This window comes from Mobula hypostoma, chromosome 1 (assembly GCF_963921235.1).
Source record: "Mobula hypostoma chromosome 1, sMobHyp1.1, whole genome shotgun sequence".
Classification (NCBI taxonomy): Eukaryota; Metazoa; Chordata; class Chondrichthyes; order Myliobatiformes; family Myliobatidae; genus Mobula; species Mobula hypostoma.
Window position 1 is genome coordinate 217,926,473 of NC_086097.1, and position 15,569 is coordinate 217,942,041.

Genomic DNA, 15,569 nt, shown 5'->3' on the forward strand with positions numbered 1-15,569 from the left:
CAGCAGCTAACCCGTTGCTCCCGATGTTCTGTGTTCTCCTGCAATACTTCAGTCAGGGGCACCAGCCTAGAATCAGCACATCACCACAGCCACGAAATCCCGGAATTCTGAAGGTGTGCTTATCTTCCAGGCCGCACCCTTATCAAGCGGCTGGTCGTGAGGCCCAGAGAGTGGGTCTCATTCCCTCAAAGAATCGAAGTCAGAGTGTAACTCCAGGTCAGGGTCTTCAAAAGAACCTCCCACACCCTGAAAAGGGGGAAAAAAAAAGATATCAGAGATAGAAATAAAGCTGTTTCCAAAGATGCAAGCAAAGGAGTCGCTGTTTAGTGCCATCTTAACTTCGCATTGCCTTCGTTGACAGAATATACAATATTCTTAATATTCAGTGCTAAATGTTTATGTTTTCATATTTTCCTTACAACGGAAGGAGGCCATTTGGTAATTGAGTCTATACTGGCAATTAGAGCAATTACATCAGTCTTTTCTCCCCCTCCTTTTTTTTTCCTGATAATCAATCCTCACATGCTCATCAATTCTGGCTACCCAAGAATACTGGACAGAATTTACAGTGACTAATTAATTTTCCAACTAATACATCTTTGTAATATAAGAGGAAGTTGGAGTACCTAGTGGGGCGTGGGGAAAGAGGGAGAGTCTATGTTGTCAAAGTGAGAATGTGCAGTCTCCATACACATGGCACCCTAAATCTTGTGAGTCAGCAGCTCTACAAAAATAAGATGGTGCTGGATGAGAGTGCAGTTTACATTATACTAGACCATAGCTCTCTTGATGTTCTGCTTTTGTATTTTCATGTTGGTGCTAGTTGCATAGACGCTTCCAGATCCTGTAATGCTACTATAATTAAGTGCTGTTAAATGTAACAGAGCTAGGTAGATAAGAAGGAGGAAAAGTGTCATGATTTGACTGACATAGTTGACAAGATGAACGAAATGCAAAAGACAGAAGTGTTAATGGGAAAGAGCAAAAATATAGGAGAGTGACAATGCCATCTATTTGAGATTTTTTTTTAGTTTAACTTTAGAGATATTAATATTTGTAGCTCCAGGTCTGCATGGAGTCCTAAAAAACATTAGGAATCAATGGCTGAATTGTGTATTCAAAGAAGTGAATTTTATTGCTTTAAAATTATTGATTCTAGGTCTTTGCTATTGCAGAAAAATTCTAGGATTGAAAGGGAGTTGCAGCCAACAGTTGAAAACCTTTCACTTCCCATTTCTGACAGAAAATCAGCAAAGGTAAGTTTTTAGAGCAAGTTTGTTTAACTTCGTAACTAAATAAATAGATTAAATGAAAATTTCTTTGACATTAGTTAATACGCCTGAGTTGAAAGTGAGAAGGTTATCAGTTAAACAGTTGTTAGCATGGATGATATAGATATACAAGTATTATATCATCTTCCAAAAATTGCCTGCAATCCTCAGTTCACCTAACGCTATTTCTGGTAACTTTGCCGATGCTATCAGTCCTCCATGACTTGAATTTGAAATTCTTATATATTTGTTTCAGATGCTTTCTTTGCTATCTAATGACTTGGGCTATATTATTTTTATCTTTTTTTTCTTTCTGACTGTGCTGTTAGTAATATGTGTTGCGGTTTGGCCCCGGAGGAAATCTGTTTTGTTGGGCTATATTCATGTATGGTTGAATGATTATTAAACGAACTTGAAACCCATTACCACATTGAAGATCAATACCTAATTAAGCATCTAATAAATTCTGGACATAAACTGACTCCAATAATTTCAGTTAATCTCAAATAAAAACTAAAAGTGATGGATATGCTCAGCAGGGTAGCCCACATCTGTGGGAAGAGATGAGGTGAAACTGAGGTAATCATGAAGATAAACTTTAGTCAGGGCACAGAGTATTAGAATTGTGACCTTATGTTGCAGTTGTGTAAATTGGTGAGGCTGCACTTGGGGTACTGTGTACAGTTTTGCTCACCTTGTATAGAAAAGATGTGGTTAAACTTGAAAGAGTGCAGAAAAGATTTGAGGATGTAGCCAGAATTCGAGAACCTGAGTTATAGGGAGAGGTTGGCAAAGCTTGGTATTTGTTACTTGGAATATAAGGGAATGATGAGTGACCTTAAATGTTTAAAATTATGAGAAGCATAAATAAAACGATAACAGCTAAGTGGTCCCACAACCAACGAATCAGATCTAAGCTCTGTAGTCCTGCCACATCCATCCGTGAATGGTGGTGGACAAACAAACAACTCACTGGAGGAGGAGGCTCCACAAATATCCCCATCCTCAGTGATAGAGAGCCCACCACACCTGTGCCAAAGATAAGGCTGAGGCATTTGAAACAATCTTCAGTCAGATGTGCCGAGTAGATAATCCAGCTCAGACACCTCCAGAAAAACCCAGCATCCCAGATGTCAGTATGCAGCCAATCTGATTCACTGCACGTGGTATCAAGAAACGACTGAAAGCACTGGATACTGCGAAGGCTAAGGGCCCAGACAAAATTCTGGCAATAGTCCTGAAGACTTGTGCTCCAGAACTTGCCGTGCTACTAGCCAAGCTGTTCCAGTACAGTTACTACACCGGCATTTACCTGGCAATGTGGAAAATTGCCCAGGTATGTTCTGTACACAAGAAACAGAACAAATCCAATCCAGCCAATTACTGCCCTATCAGCCTAATCTCAATCCTCAGGAAAGTAATGGAGGGGTCATCGGCAGTGCTATCATGCAGCACCTACTCGGCAATAACCTCCTTATGGATGCTCAGTTTGGATTCTGTCAAGGTCACTCAACTCTGACCTGATCACCTCCTTGGTCCAAGCAAGGACCAAAGAGCTGAATACTGGAGGTGAGAGTGATAGCCCTCGACATCAAGGAAACATTTGACCGAGTATGGCATCCAGGTGCCCTAGCTTAAATGGAGTCAGTGGGAATTAGGGGGAAAATCCTCCGCTGGTTGGAATCATACCTGACACAGGTTGTGGTAGTTGGAGCTCAATCATCTCATCCTCAGAACAACACTACGGGAGTTCCTTGGGGAAGTGTCCGAGGACCAACCATCTTCAGTTGCTTCATTACTGACCTTCTGAACTATCATAAGGTCAGAAGTGAAGATGTTTGCAGATGACTGCACAATGTTCTGCACCATTCGTGACTCCTCAGATAGTGAAGCAGTTCATACCCAAATCCAGCAGGACCTGGACAGTATCCAGGCTTGGGCTGACAAGTGGCAAGTAACATTCAAAACATGCAAGTGCCAGGCAATATCTCTAACAAGAGGGGCTCTAACTATCGCCCCTTGACATTCAGTGGCATCACCATCACCAAATCCCCTACTATCAACATCCTGGGGGTTATTATTGACAGGAAACTGAACTGGTTTAGCCATATAAACACTGTGGCTACCAGAGCAGGTCAAAGTCTAGGAATCCTGTGACATGTAACTCATTTCTTGACTCCCCAAAGCCTGTCCACCATCTACAAGGCTGAGGTCAGGAGTGTCATGGAATACTCGCCATTTGCCTGGATGAGTGCAGTTCCATCAACACTCAAAAAGCTTGACACCATCCAGTACAAGGCAGCCCACTTGATTGGTGCTGCTTCCACAAGCATCCAACCCCTCCACCATCAATCAACAGTTGCAGCAGTATGTACAATCTACAAGATGCACTGCAACAAAACACCAAAGTTCCTAAGGCAGCACCTTCCAGACCCATGAGCAGTACCATTTAGAAGGACAAGAACAGCAGATAACTGAGAACACTATCACTTGGAAATCCTGCTCACCATCCTGACTTGGAAACATATTACCGTTCCTTCATTGTTGTTGTGTCAAAATCATGGAATTCCCTCCCTAACAGCAGTGTGGGTATATCTACAACTCGGGAACTGCAGCAGTTCAAGAACACAAAATATTCTGCAGATGCTGGGGTCAAAGCAACATTCACTACAAGCTGGAGGGACTCAGCAGGTCGGGCAGCATCCATGGAAATAATCAGTCAACGTTTTGGTCCGGGGCGACTAAAACTAGTGAGCATAGCTTTAAGGTTAGAGGGGAAAAGATTTAAAAGGGACCTGAGGGGCAGCTTTTTCATACAGACTGTGCTGAGTATATGGAATGAACTGCCAGAAGAAATGGTTTAGGCATAATTTAAGAAGTACATGGAGTGGCAGGGTATGGAGGGATATGGCTGAATGCAGAAAAAAAGATTCATTGGTTGGGCATCATGGTTGGCATGGACTAATTGGGACAAAGGTCCTGACTCTGTGCAATATATTGTATAAACATAAAAGTGGATATCTGGTAATTGATGGGGGCATTCAGAGAGTAGCACAAAGAAAAGTAGGATTTGTGAATTGCAAAGTATAAAGATGAACTTAATGAGTCAAGCTGGATTGTTCTGAGCTCACAAAAGGGGGAGGGGAGAGTAATAAAAAGTGGGAAAATAAATATATAGCTGAATAATTATTGCACATGGATGGTTGATAACTCTGTGGCCAAGTTTGTGGATGATACAAAGATGGGTGAGGGGCAGGTAGTGTTGAGCAAGCAGGGATACTGCAGAAGGACTTGGACAGATTAGGAAAATGGGCAAAGAAATGAAATATAGCATAGGGAAGTGTATGGTCATGCACTTTGGTAGAAGGAATAAAGGTGTAGTGTATTTTCTAAATAAGAAGCAAATTCATAATTCAGAGGTGCAAAGTGACCAGAGTCCTAGTGCAGCATTCCCTAAAGGTTAACTTGAAGGATGGGTTGGTGGTAAGGAAGGCAAATATAAGAATACTAGAATATAAAAGCAAGTATATAATACTTAAGGCTTTATAAAGCATTGATGAGGCATCACTTGGAGCATTCTGAGCAGTTTTGGACTCCTTATCTAAGAGAGGTTGTGCTGGCAGAGGTCAGAGCCTCAGAATAAAAGGATTCTGAGACTCCTTTAGAACAGAGATGGGGAGACTTCCGGTAGCGCTCATGGAGTGAAGTCGCGTTCTTGACTCGCTCCATTACCTCTGAGTTTTTTTTCTCTATGGTCAGCTATACTTTAATTAACCATTAAGGCATCAACTCTTACAATACTTTGAATTAAACTGAATTCTCCGACAACTGGATGGAACTTAGATCTGCTATGTCTAAGAACGAGAAAGACGGTAAGGATGGTAAACCTCCGGTTAAACCGAAAGCTACGGATCTCCCTCCGACTGAATCACCGGTGACTTTGAAAGCGATAGCGGAGTTAATTCAGAGGGAAATCTCAACCTCTGTTAGGGAGATGATTCGTGCGGAAATTGCAGGCCCTGTTAAAGACCTGATTCATACGGAAATCTCAACTAATTTCCAGAAAATTGCCGCTTTAATTGATAAGATGCAAACATGTATTGCGGAACATCAGTCGGCTATATCTGATCTTCAAAAATTCGCGCAACAAAGTGAGCTTAAGATGGGGAAAATCGAAGAAACAATTAATGTAATGAAGAAGAAACTTGACTTTTTGACTTTTAAAAACTCTGACTTGGAATCTAGAATGCGACGGCAGAATTTACGAATGATTGGCGTGAGGGAAGCCGCTGAAGGTAACAACCCCATGAAATATTTCTCCCAACTTTTAAAAGATGCATTCCCTACTGTATTTCCTGACCAACCACCGCTACTGGATCGTGTTCACAGAATCCCATCATACTCGTCTAGGTCAGATAGACCTAGGCATGTTATCTTACGTTTTCATTACTTTCAAGACAAGGAGAGACTGTTTCGATTCGCTCGATCTAAAGGTTTCATTGATTTTTCGGATCTTAAGTTCCGATTCGTGGAAGATTTCAGTAAACCAATCTGGGACCAACGGGTCCGTTACAGATCCGTGATGTCGGAATTCTATAAGAGGGATTTAAGACCAGCGCTGCTGTACCCTGCACGTCTAAGGATTCGCATGGCAGATGGAGCCCTTCGTTTTTTTGATTCTCCATCGGATGCCCAGAGTTATCTGGATCAACTTTCATCTCCAACATCTTAATTGCTTTCTTTTTAATTTTCTCCGTCGATCGGAGGCTGTGAATTGGTTGGTTTTAACTTTTCTGTGCCCTATTTGGGCAGAAAAGTTTACTTTCGATTTCTTAATATGGCTACTAAACTTTCTTTTTAACTGCGTCATTTCTTTCTTTTCCCAGGGGATTCTGGGTGGTTACTTCCCTTTTGTCATCTTACGTATTTCCTGTGCGGCCTTAAATTTTGTAGTTTTTGTTTAAATTTTATTCTGTTTTGCTTTTTATAATCACTTTATGTTAATAATCCTATTTTTTTTTGTTGCTGTGTCTATTCATGAGTTTGAGGTTTATTGTGGTTTTTTTTTAATATATATTTTCCGGCTTTTGTTCTGTTCTGTGTGTATTCTAATTGAGTTAACTTTTTTTAACTTATTTTTTTACTGTTTTACAGTTAGCTGATCCTTTTCATATTTATACCTTTTTTTTAGGGAGCGTATACCGGAAGTCATGGGGGTAGTTTTAGCGCTTGCTTCTTTCTGGCGGGTCTGCTTTAGATTTTGCCTTGGGGTCTTGGGCTGGGGGGTGGCGGGAGGGGCTTCACGTTTTAGTTTGTTTTTCTTTGGGCTATATACATTATTGAAGTACTGGTTGCGTCCTTTTCCCCGGTATCTTTTGTATGTTCTGTTTCCTCTCCGGGTTTGTGGGTCGCGCCTATTGTCAATCCTCCTTGTCGTGGGTTGACTTTAGGATTTATGGAGTCTATTATTAATTTTGTCTCCTGGAATACTAATGGTCTTAATCATCCTATTAAAAGAAAAAAAGTTTTTAAAGTGTTCCGGAGACTTAAAGCACAAATTTTATTTTTACAAGAGACCCATGTACGAAGGGGGGACAGACTACGTTTTTTCAAATTCTGGAAGGGACAACAATTTCATTCGAACTCCAATGCTAAGATTCGAGGCGTCTCTATTTTTATAGATTCCTCAGTTACTTTTATACAACAGGATATTATCTCTGATCCGAATGGTAGATTTTTATTGGTTAGTGGTTTACTATTTAATAAAAAAGTAGTTTTGGTTAATGTTTATGCTCCTAATATGGATTGTCCGGAATTTTATAAATCATTGTTTGATCAGTTTCCGAATTTGAACGAGTTTTCATTGATTTGGGGCGGAGATCTTAATACCTGTTTATCTCCAGCTTTGGACCGTTCGGCTCCTTTACGGACTTTACCTAATAAATCTGCAAATTTGATTAATTTTTTCCTTTCTGATTCTGGGTCGACGGATATTTGGCGTTTTCTGCATCCTCAGGAAAAAGATTTTTCCTTTTTTTCACATGTTCATCATTCCTATTCAAGAATTGATTATTTTTTTATTGATTCTCGTCTCATTCCTTCAGTGATTAAATGTGATTATGATTCTATAACCATTTCGGATCATGCTCCACTTAAGCTTTCTATTAAAATTATGGCCAATATACCAAACAATAGACAATGGCGTTTTAATTCGCTGTTGCTTCAGGACTCGGACTTTGTTAATTTTATGAATGAACAGATTGAGCTTTTTTTTATAATTAACCATACAGAAGATATTTCGGTTAACACTCTTTGGGACACTTTTAAAGCCTATATTCGGGGTCAGATTATTTCGTATTCCGTTGCTTTGAGGAAGAAACAGAAGCAGGAGGAGATGGCAATTGTGGACAAGATTAAAGAAATTGATAAGAAATATGTTATGGCTCCTTCTGAGGAGCTATACAAACAAAGAACTGAACTTCAAATGGAACACAGTTTACTACTCTCGTCCTCGATTGTAAACCAATTAAAGAAAACAAGAAGTGATTTTTATGTTCACAGTGATAAAATTGGCAAGCTGCTGGCTAATCAATTGAAATCTAATTATGTTAAATCTCAAATCAATCAGATTTATAACCAAAATGATCGATTGATATTGGATCATGTGGGGATTAATCAAACCTTTTGTGATTTTTATTCTTCTTTATATCAATCAGAGTCTCCTCGAGATTCTAAATATATGAATGATTTTTTAGATAAGTTAGACTTTCCTCAGATTTCACAGGATATGTCTTCTTTATTAGATACTTCCATTACAATGGATGAGATTAAGAATGTTATTTTTTCTATGAATCTGGGGAAAGCTCCTGGCCCTGATGGGTTTACCGTTGAATTTTATAAATGTTTTGCTTCTTTATTGATTCCTTGGCTCTATCAGGTTTTTGAGGCTTCTTTGAAACTTGGTAAACTTCCGGAATCTTTTAATAGAGCATCAATTTCTTTAATACTAAAGAAGGATAAAGACCCTGCTCAATGTGCATCTTATAGACCAATATCTTTATTAAATGTTGATTCTAAAGTTTTTTCTAAGTTATTAGCAAATAGACTAGAAAAAGTACTTCCTTCTATTATTTCAGAAGACCAAACGGGTTTTATTAAAGGTCGTTACTCTTTTTATAATATTCGTACATTGTTAAATATCGTTTATACTCCCTCACAAAATGTTCCTGAGTGTGTTATTTCTTTAGATGCCGAGAAAGCTTTTGATAGAGTAGAATGGCCTTATTTATTTAAGGTGCTTGAAATGTTTAATTTTAGCCTGAAATTTATATCCTGGATTAAACTGTTATATCACTCCCCTGTAGCCTCGGTTCGTACTAATTCTTTAAACTCACCTTTTTTTCCTCTCTTTCGTGGTACTCGACAAGGCTGTCCTCTTAGTCCCCTATTATTTGATATTGCATTAGAACCTCTTGCAATTGCTATTCGAGAATCTTCAAATATTACTGGGATAACTCGGGGATTAAAGTCCCATAAATTATCACTCTATGCTGATGATTTACTTTTATATATTTCTAATCCTGAGAGATCTATTCCTGCTGTTTTAGAGTTATTAGCACAATTTGGTCTTTTCTCAGGTTATAAATTAAATCTTAGTAAGAGTGAACTTTTTCCGATTAATAAACATCTTCCCTTATATTATAAATTTCCATTTAAATTGATTAATAATCACCTTTCATATCTTGGGATTAAAATTACTTGTAAACATAAAGATTTATTTAAGACTAACTTTTTACCATTAATAGACCATATTACTCAACTTTCATCTAAATGGTTTCCTTTATATTTAACTTTGATTGGTCGTATTAATGCAGTTAAGATGTTTTTTTTGCCAAAATTTTTATATGTGTTTCAGGCATTACCAATTTTCGTTCCTAAATCTTTTTTTGATAAAGTCGACTCTAAAATTTCTTCATTTATTTGGCAGAATAAGAATCCGAGACTGGGTAAAATACATTTACAGAAAGCTAAGAGAGATGGAGGTTTAGCATTACCTAACTTTAGATTTTATTATTGGGCTATTAATATTCGACATATGAAATTTTGGTTACTTGACCGGGATATACTATCTATTCCTAAATGGGTAGCATTGGAATTACAATCTGTTCAGGGTTATACACTTGGTTCTATTTTAGGTTCATCTCTTCCTTTTGATTCGAAACGCCTTAAGCAGGTCTCTAACCCGATCGTTAAATATGCTTTGCGTATTTGGTTTCAATTCAGAAAATTTTTTGATCTTAATCAATTCGGGTTAGCGATTCCTATTTTAGGTAACATATTTTTTCCTCCCTCTTTTACGGATCGCGCTTTTCAAACTTGGAAGACTAAGGGTATTTTACGGTTTTTGGATTTATTTTTAGATGGTTCCCTTATGTCTTTTGAACAATTATCTAATAAATATAACCTATCAAGAATACATTTTTTTAGATATTTACAAGTTAGAAATTTTCTAAGTACTATACTTCCTTCCTTTCCAATGCTTCCTCCTATATATATTTTAGCTTGGATAATTAACCTTAATCCATGTCAGAAAGGTGCATCGGCTATGATTTATAATATTATTATGAAACTCAGGAAAGCTCCATTTGATAAGATTAGGGTAGATTGGGAACAGGAATTGGGGCTTACCATTTCTGTGGATGATTGGGGGCAGATTTTACAATTAGTTAATACTTCCTCTATTTGTGCTAAACATTCCCTATTCAATTTAAAGTGGTGCATAGAGCACATATGTCCAAAGATAAGTTAGCGCGTTTTTACTCGCATATTAATCCTTTCTGTGATAGATGTTCGGGGCAGATAGCCTCTTTAACTCATATGTTTTGGTCTTGCCCTACTTTGGAAACTTTTTGGAGAGATATTTTCAATATTATTTCTAAGGTATTAAATATAGATATCTCTCCTCACCCTATTACTGCTATCTTTGGACTACCTAAAATTTCTAGTAATCTTTCCCCTTCAGCCCGTAGAATGATTGCATTTCTTACTTTAATGGCGAAAAGATGTATTTTACAACATTGGAAAGAGCTTAATGCTCCAACTACCTTTTTTTGGTTTTCTCAGACGATTTTATGTTTGAATCTGGAGAAAATTAGAAGTAACCTTTATGATTCTTCATTTAAATTTGAACAGATTTGGGGACCTTTTATGCGATATTTTCATTTAATGTAATATTTACCCTTCTTGTTTTTTCTTCACTGTTTTAATGGAGGTCGGGATTGAGGACGTGATTTTAAGTTTAACTCTGTTTGGTTTCAAGTTAGCCCATTGCTTTGCTTTGCTTTTAGTTAGTTGCACGGTGGGTTTTTTTTTGGGGTTTTTTTTTCTTTTTTTCCATTGATATATATAAAATCTAGTATACTATTATGTTATCTTGGTTTCTTATGCTTAAATTACATTGTTTGTAGTATTTTCTTTTTGGAATTGTTATCTTTTGGAATTTTATTATACTTTAACATTGTATTAATGTTTATATGGCTTACCTTTTTTGTATACTTACTCAATAAAAAGATTTAAAAAGAAAGAAAGAACAGAGATGAGGAAGAATTTCTTTAGCTAGATTGAGGTGAATCTGGAATTCATTGCCCCAGGTGACTGTTGAGGCCAATTCATTAGGGTATATGTAAAGTGAACGGGGTTGATAGGTTCTTGATTAGTAAGGGTGTCAAAGATTACAGGGAGAAATCAGGAGAATGGGTTTAAGACGGGTATAAATCACCCATGATGGATTGATGGAGCAGACTTGATTGGCTGAATGGTCTAATTCTGCTCCCATTGCTTACAGTCTTAGTATTTTCTTTGAGTGCTTTATGCATTATTTTTAAACTTTCTAAAAATAGGTTTCAATATTAAATTTAAGTAATTTATTTAATGGCATGTGCATAGCATCTAAGATGATACACTGTTTTTGAACCTGTCGGTTTGATTTTTCTGAGTGCTTTTTAGTGACATCACAATTTACTTCATGCTTATGCCTCAGTTGGTTCATCTGCATAAATCTGAATCTTTCAAGAGCCTTCTTTTCTCGTGTTGTGAAAGTCAAATGTTTAACATTTTTGCTTCCCTTGAAAATAAACGTGAGAAAAGTGCATGAGAAGAATATTGATGATGTTGTGCTTGTTCCACCGTTCATGAAGATTACTGCAGATTTTTTTTAACCTTTCTACTATTTTCCTATGCTTACTACATATCCTCTTGTTTCCTAAATATCTAAAAAGTTCTGTTGATTTCTGCCTTGAATCAACGTAACAAAGCCTCTACAGCCCTCTTCAGAATATTTGATAATATTCAATATGTGAAGAAATGAATGGTAATGAGAAGTACTGCAGCTGCTAATTCAGGGCCATTGGTCATCTTAGAGACTTAATTTGGAAGCTGACAAGTAACTGACAATGCAGCTGCTGGCTGACAAGTAGCTAGCAGCTGTAATTTGGAGATGAAGGTGACTGTAGATTCATGGCAGTACACACTTACAACTGTATACCAAATATAGTTAAGATAGTGTAATAATACAACTCACAACAGATAATGGGTCATTTAGGTTTATAACTTGCTCTTAAACCTGCTGGCTCTGTTTCAAACATCTTGAGAGTAAATAATATGGAAAATCTTTTGGAGAAGGAGATAAATAGCTAGACTACGAAATAAATCTGTTGTGCTTAAAAATTACTTCAGTTGCGCCTGCAGAAAGAAATACAAACATAAGTTCAGTAAGAGCAAAGTTTATTATGTAGCTTAGATTTTTGGGTCGTTATTTCTGAAAGGGTGAATTTCCTAAACTAGAACAGCTGTAATGCAAGGGTCGCCAGTACTGTGATCTGTGGTTCTAGGCGCCATAGCTGGGGAAAATCATCTCTGTATCAAGCCACTAAAAACTTTGTTTCCGTCAGATCTTTCATACTTCTAATAGACATTCGGGTAACTTTGCCTAACCTCTCCTCACATGACAAGCTCTCCATATTGGGTATCATTCTGGTGAACATTTTGTATACCTTCTGTTACAAGTATATGCTTCTGTTGTTAGGAAGACCAAGTCAGATTGCTAGCACTTAAGTTGTACTCAAATTCTCTTGTAAAAAAGCCAACAAAATGTTCTCCTTTGTTATTACCTGTTTGGACTGCATACAGGTGACTCCTGCGTGTAATCTGCATTCAGATAATGGAAATTCATTTTCACAGAATTTGCAAATCACTACTTAAAAATTTGAGCTATGGATTAACATTTGCTCTTATAGAATTTAAGTAGAAAAAAGATAAATATAATTTTCAACTCTTATTTCTTGATGCATGTGCAGTTAACAGTTTTGCATTCTGGAAAATCGTAATAAAGGCATTTTTCTAGGAACACAAACACCCATAACACGGGGTTAGACTGTTTTAACTTTCATTGATTCATACATAAAGACACTCGGGTCCCTCTGAAGACCAGTGCTTTTCAGTTTCTCACTATTTAAATAAAAGAACCTTTCTATTTTGCTTCTAAAGTGGATGCCCTTGCATTATTCCACAATACATTTCATCTACCATATCCTCACGGTGCTCAGTTTGTTTATATCCCTGATGCTCCTTTACATTTTCCAGCTGACCTATCCAGTAACCTAGATTTGTACCATCAGCAATCATGAATGCACTTGATTTCCCCTATCTAAATCATTAATATAGATTATGAACAACTGGAGCCCCAGCACTCATACTTGTGTCACCTCATTTGTTAAGTCTCCCAACCTTTTAAGAGACTCTTAGATTGGTACATAGAGCTTAGGAAAATAGAGGGCTATGGGATAACCCTAGGTAATTTCTAAAGTAAGTACATATTCGGCACAGCACTGTGGGCCGAAGGGCCTGTATTGTGCTGTAGGTTTTCTATGTAACCTAAAATGATCTGTTTATTCCTATTCTGTTTTCTGCCCATTAATCGATTCTCAACTAACATCAGTAAATTATCTCCAATACAACATGCTGCAATTTTGTTCAATAATTTCTTGTGTAGCATCTCCAAAGATTAAATACACTGCTTCGCCCTAATCTATTCCGCTATTACAATCTCAAAGTAATTCCAAGTGGTCTCAGTTTTAATGAATCCATGTGGCATAACTAATTAGTATTCATGAATTTATTGCTTTCTTCAATTAATTTCTACAAAGTTAGTGTTTATTAACACTAAATTCTTTGAACCCCTTAGTTACCACAGCTCTGTAGAATTCCATGATTGCTGGGAAGTTTCCTGTATCTATAATGTCAGACAAAAAGACGATTTGTATGTGAGCCACAATTAAAGTTTGTCATTTTCCTTTCATTATTTAATTGTCTCTCTTGTTAGCCTACTCATCCATTCTACTTTCCCTTTCTTTATTAATGCTTTGATCCTTTGCTGAATTCTGAAATTTACCATTAGTTGTGTTTGTTGCCTTTAGCAATCTAATCAACCTCTTCTTTTGATCTAATGTTATGCCATCTTTAACGTGAAAATCACTTCTGGAATACTTTTCCTGTTTTATTTTATCTTAAAGGGAAATATATTACTTGTATTAGTTCTTCAGAAGGTAGCAATTGTTTGTTTACTTTCATACTTTTATTGCAGTTTTGCAATCTATCATGACCATATGATTTATAGTTTTCTTATTTCTATTTAAAAACTGATTAATCCCACAATGAATTAAATCACTTTCACCTGTGTATAACATTTAATAAACATTATTTCTTACAGGTTGCATATAATCAATTATACAATACTAGATTTAAAGCTGCCTGTTTCTCATTGGTTCTTTGATACATTGATCTAGATTATCATCTTTTATAAACTCCATTAATTCTCTTCCATGCTATCATGGCTACTTTGGTTGTAGATTGAAGTTCCCATGAATATTTTAGTCACTGCATTTCCCAGTTTCTTAATTTGTACTGTGCCTGACATTGTCCTTGCTGTTTGAGAGCCTGTATACAACTTGAGAGCCTGTATACAACTCACATCGGTGTTTTCTGTTCTTTGCTATTACTTATTTTCTGATAAACTGATACTTGATTTTCTGTACTAGAATTCTTCTTTTTTTACAACCTAATCCTGTTCTCTAAAACCCAGCTCCTCTTCCAATTGCTATTTTAAGGTAACCTGGAGTATTAATTTTCAACTTTCATCACTTTAATATGTGTAATGGCCGTTAAATTATAATAACTTTTCTTGTATTTATGGATGCTATATTCATTGTCACACACACGCGCGCTTTGGCCTGGGTCTGGACAAGAATTAAACCCCACATAACTGACCAGATTTTGACCCATACATTCAATCCAATTGATCTTATTCACAATTTATATGTAGCTGAGGTCATAATTCAATGGTTATCACTTTTGTTGTCTTTAATTTGGGTCTTAGCCACTTATGTTCCTTCATCAGAACATATTTTATCTTATCCATGTCATTGGTTCCCATATGAACAATTGCAATGTCCCTTTCTATTCCAGTACAGCATATGGATCTTGTTCTCACAGCTATTCTAAGCAATGTCTCCTAATAACACGTCCTCTTTACCACTCTTTTTTCAGTCCAAGGTGCTTTGTGTGTTTTATTTTTCCATTCTACAATCTTTGCAGGCTGAAAACTTCATACCTGATATCAGGTACAAGGGCTGAGACTCTGACCAGCATTGCTGTGTACTGGAGCCCTATACCTAACTCGATTCTTTCTCACTTAACTGACCAGTTTAAAGGATGTACATTTGTCCTGAAGAAATGTGTCCCGGTAATATTCTCCCATCCCGACACATTGCGATGTCCACATCCCAGACTCCAACTCACTATCACTATCTCTGAGCTGAGTTTCATTGAGCTACAAGCACTCATGGCAGATGCACTTGCCATAGATTCCACTTTTCACTCGTCACAAAGTACAATGTCTTATGATTTATGTTCTGCCTCTCTAATTTATGGCTATAGCACTGGAGTATGTACTACAAGTATAGTGGTTAGTGGGTTTGCTTTACAGTGCCACTGTAAGATAGGGGCTCGACTTTCTGCTGCTGTTTGTAAGGAGTTTGCACATTCTCTCTGTGACCTGTGGCTTTCCTCCCCCATTCCAAAGGATGTATAAGTAAACTATGTTAGTGCTGGAAGTATGGCGACACTTGCAGGCTGCTCAGTACAATACTTGCTGATTTGATTTGACAGAAACAATGCATTTCACTGTATATTTCAATGTGACAAATAAAGCTAATTTTTTTTAAGCTTATTGCTTTGACTGCA

At 37.1% G+C, this 15,569-nt stretch overlaps 1 protein-coding gene across 7 annotated transcripts in view; it reads left to right on the forward strand.

Moving 5' to 3' along the window:
• LOC134355019 (centrosome and spindle pole-associated protein 1) overlaps window positions 1-15,569 on the forward strand; it is a 187,202-nt gene that overhangs the window by 19,993 nt on the left and 151,640 nt on the right. For all 7 annotated transcript variants that reach the window (XM_063064662.1, XM_063064671.1, XM_063064680.1 and 4 more), the window contains one exon: window positions 1,176-1,256. In XM_063064662.1, the coding sequence (XP_062920732.1) occupies window positions 1,176-1,256 (81 nt within the window). The remainder of the gene's footprint in view (window positions 1-1,175; window positions 1,257-15,569) is intronic.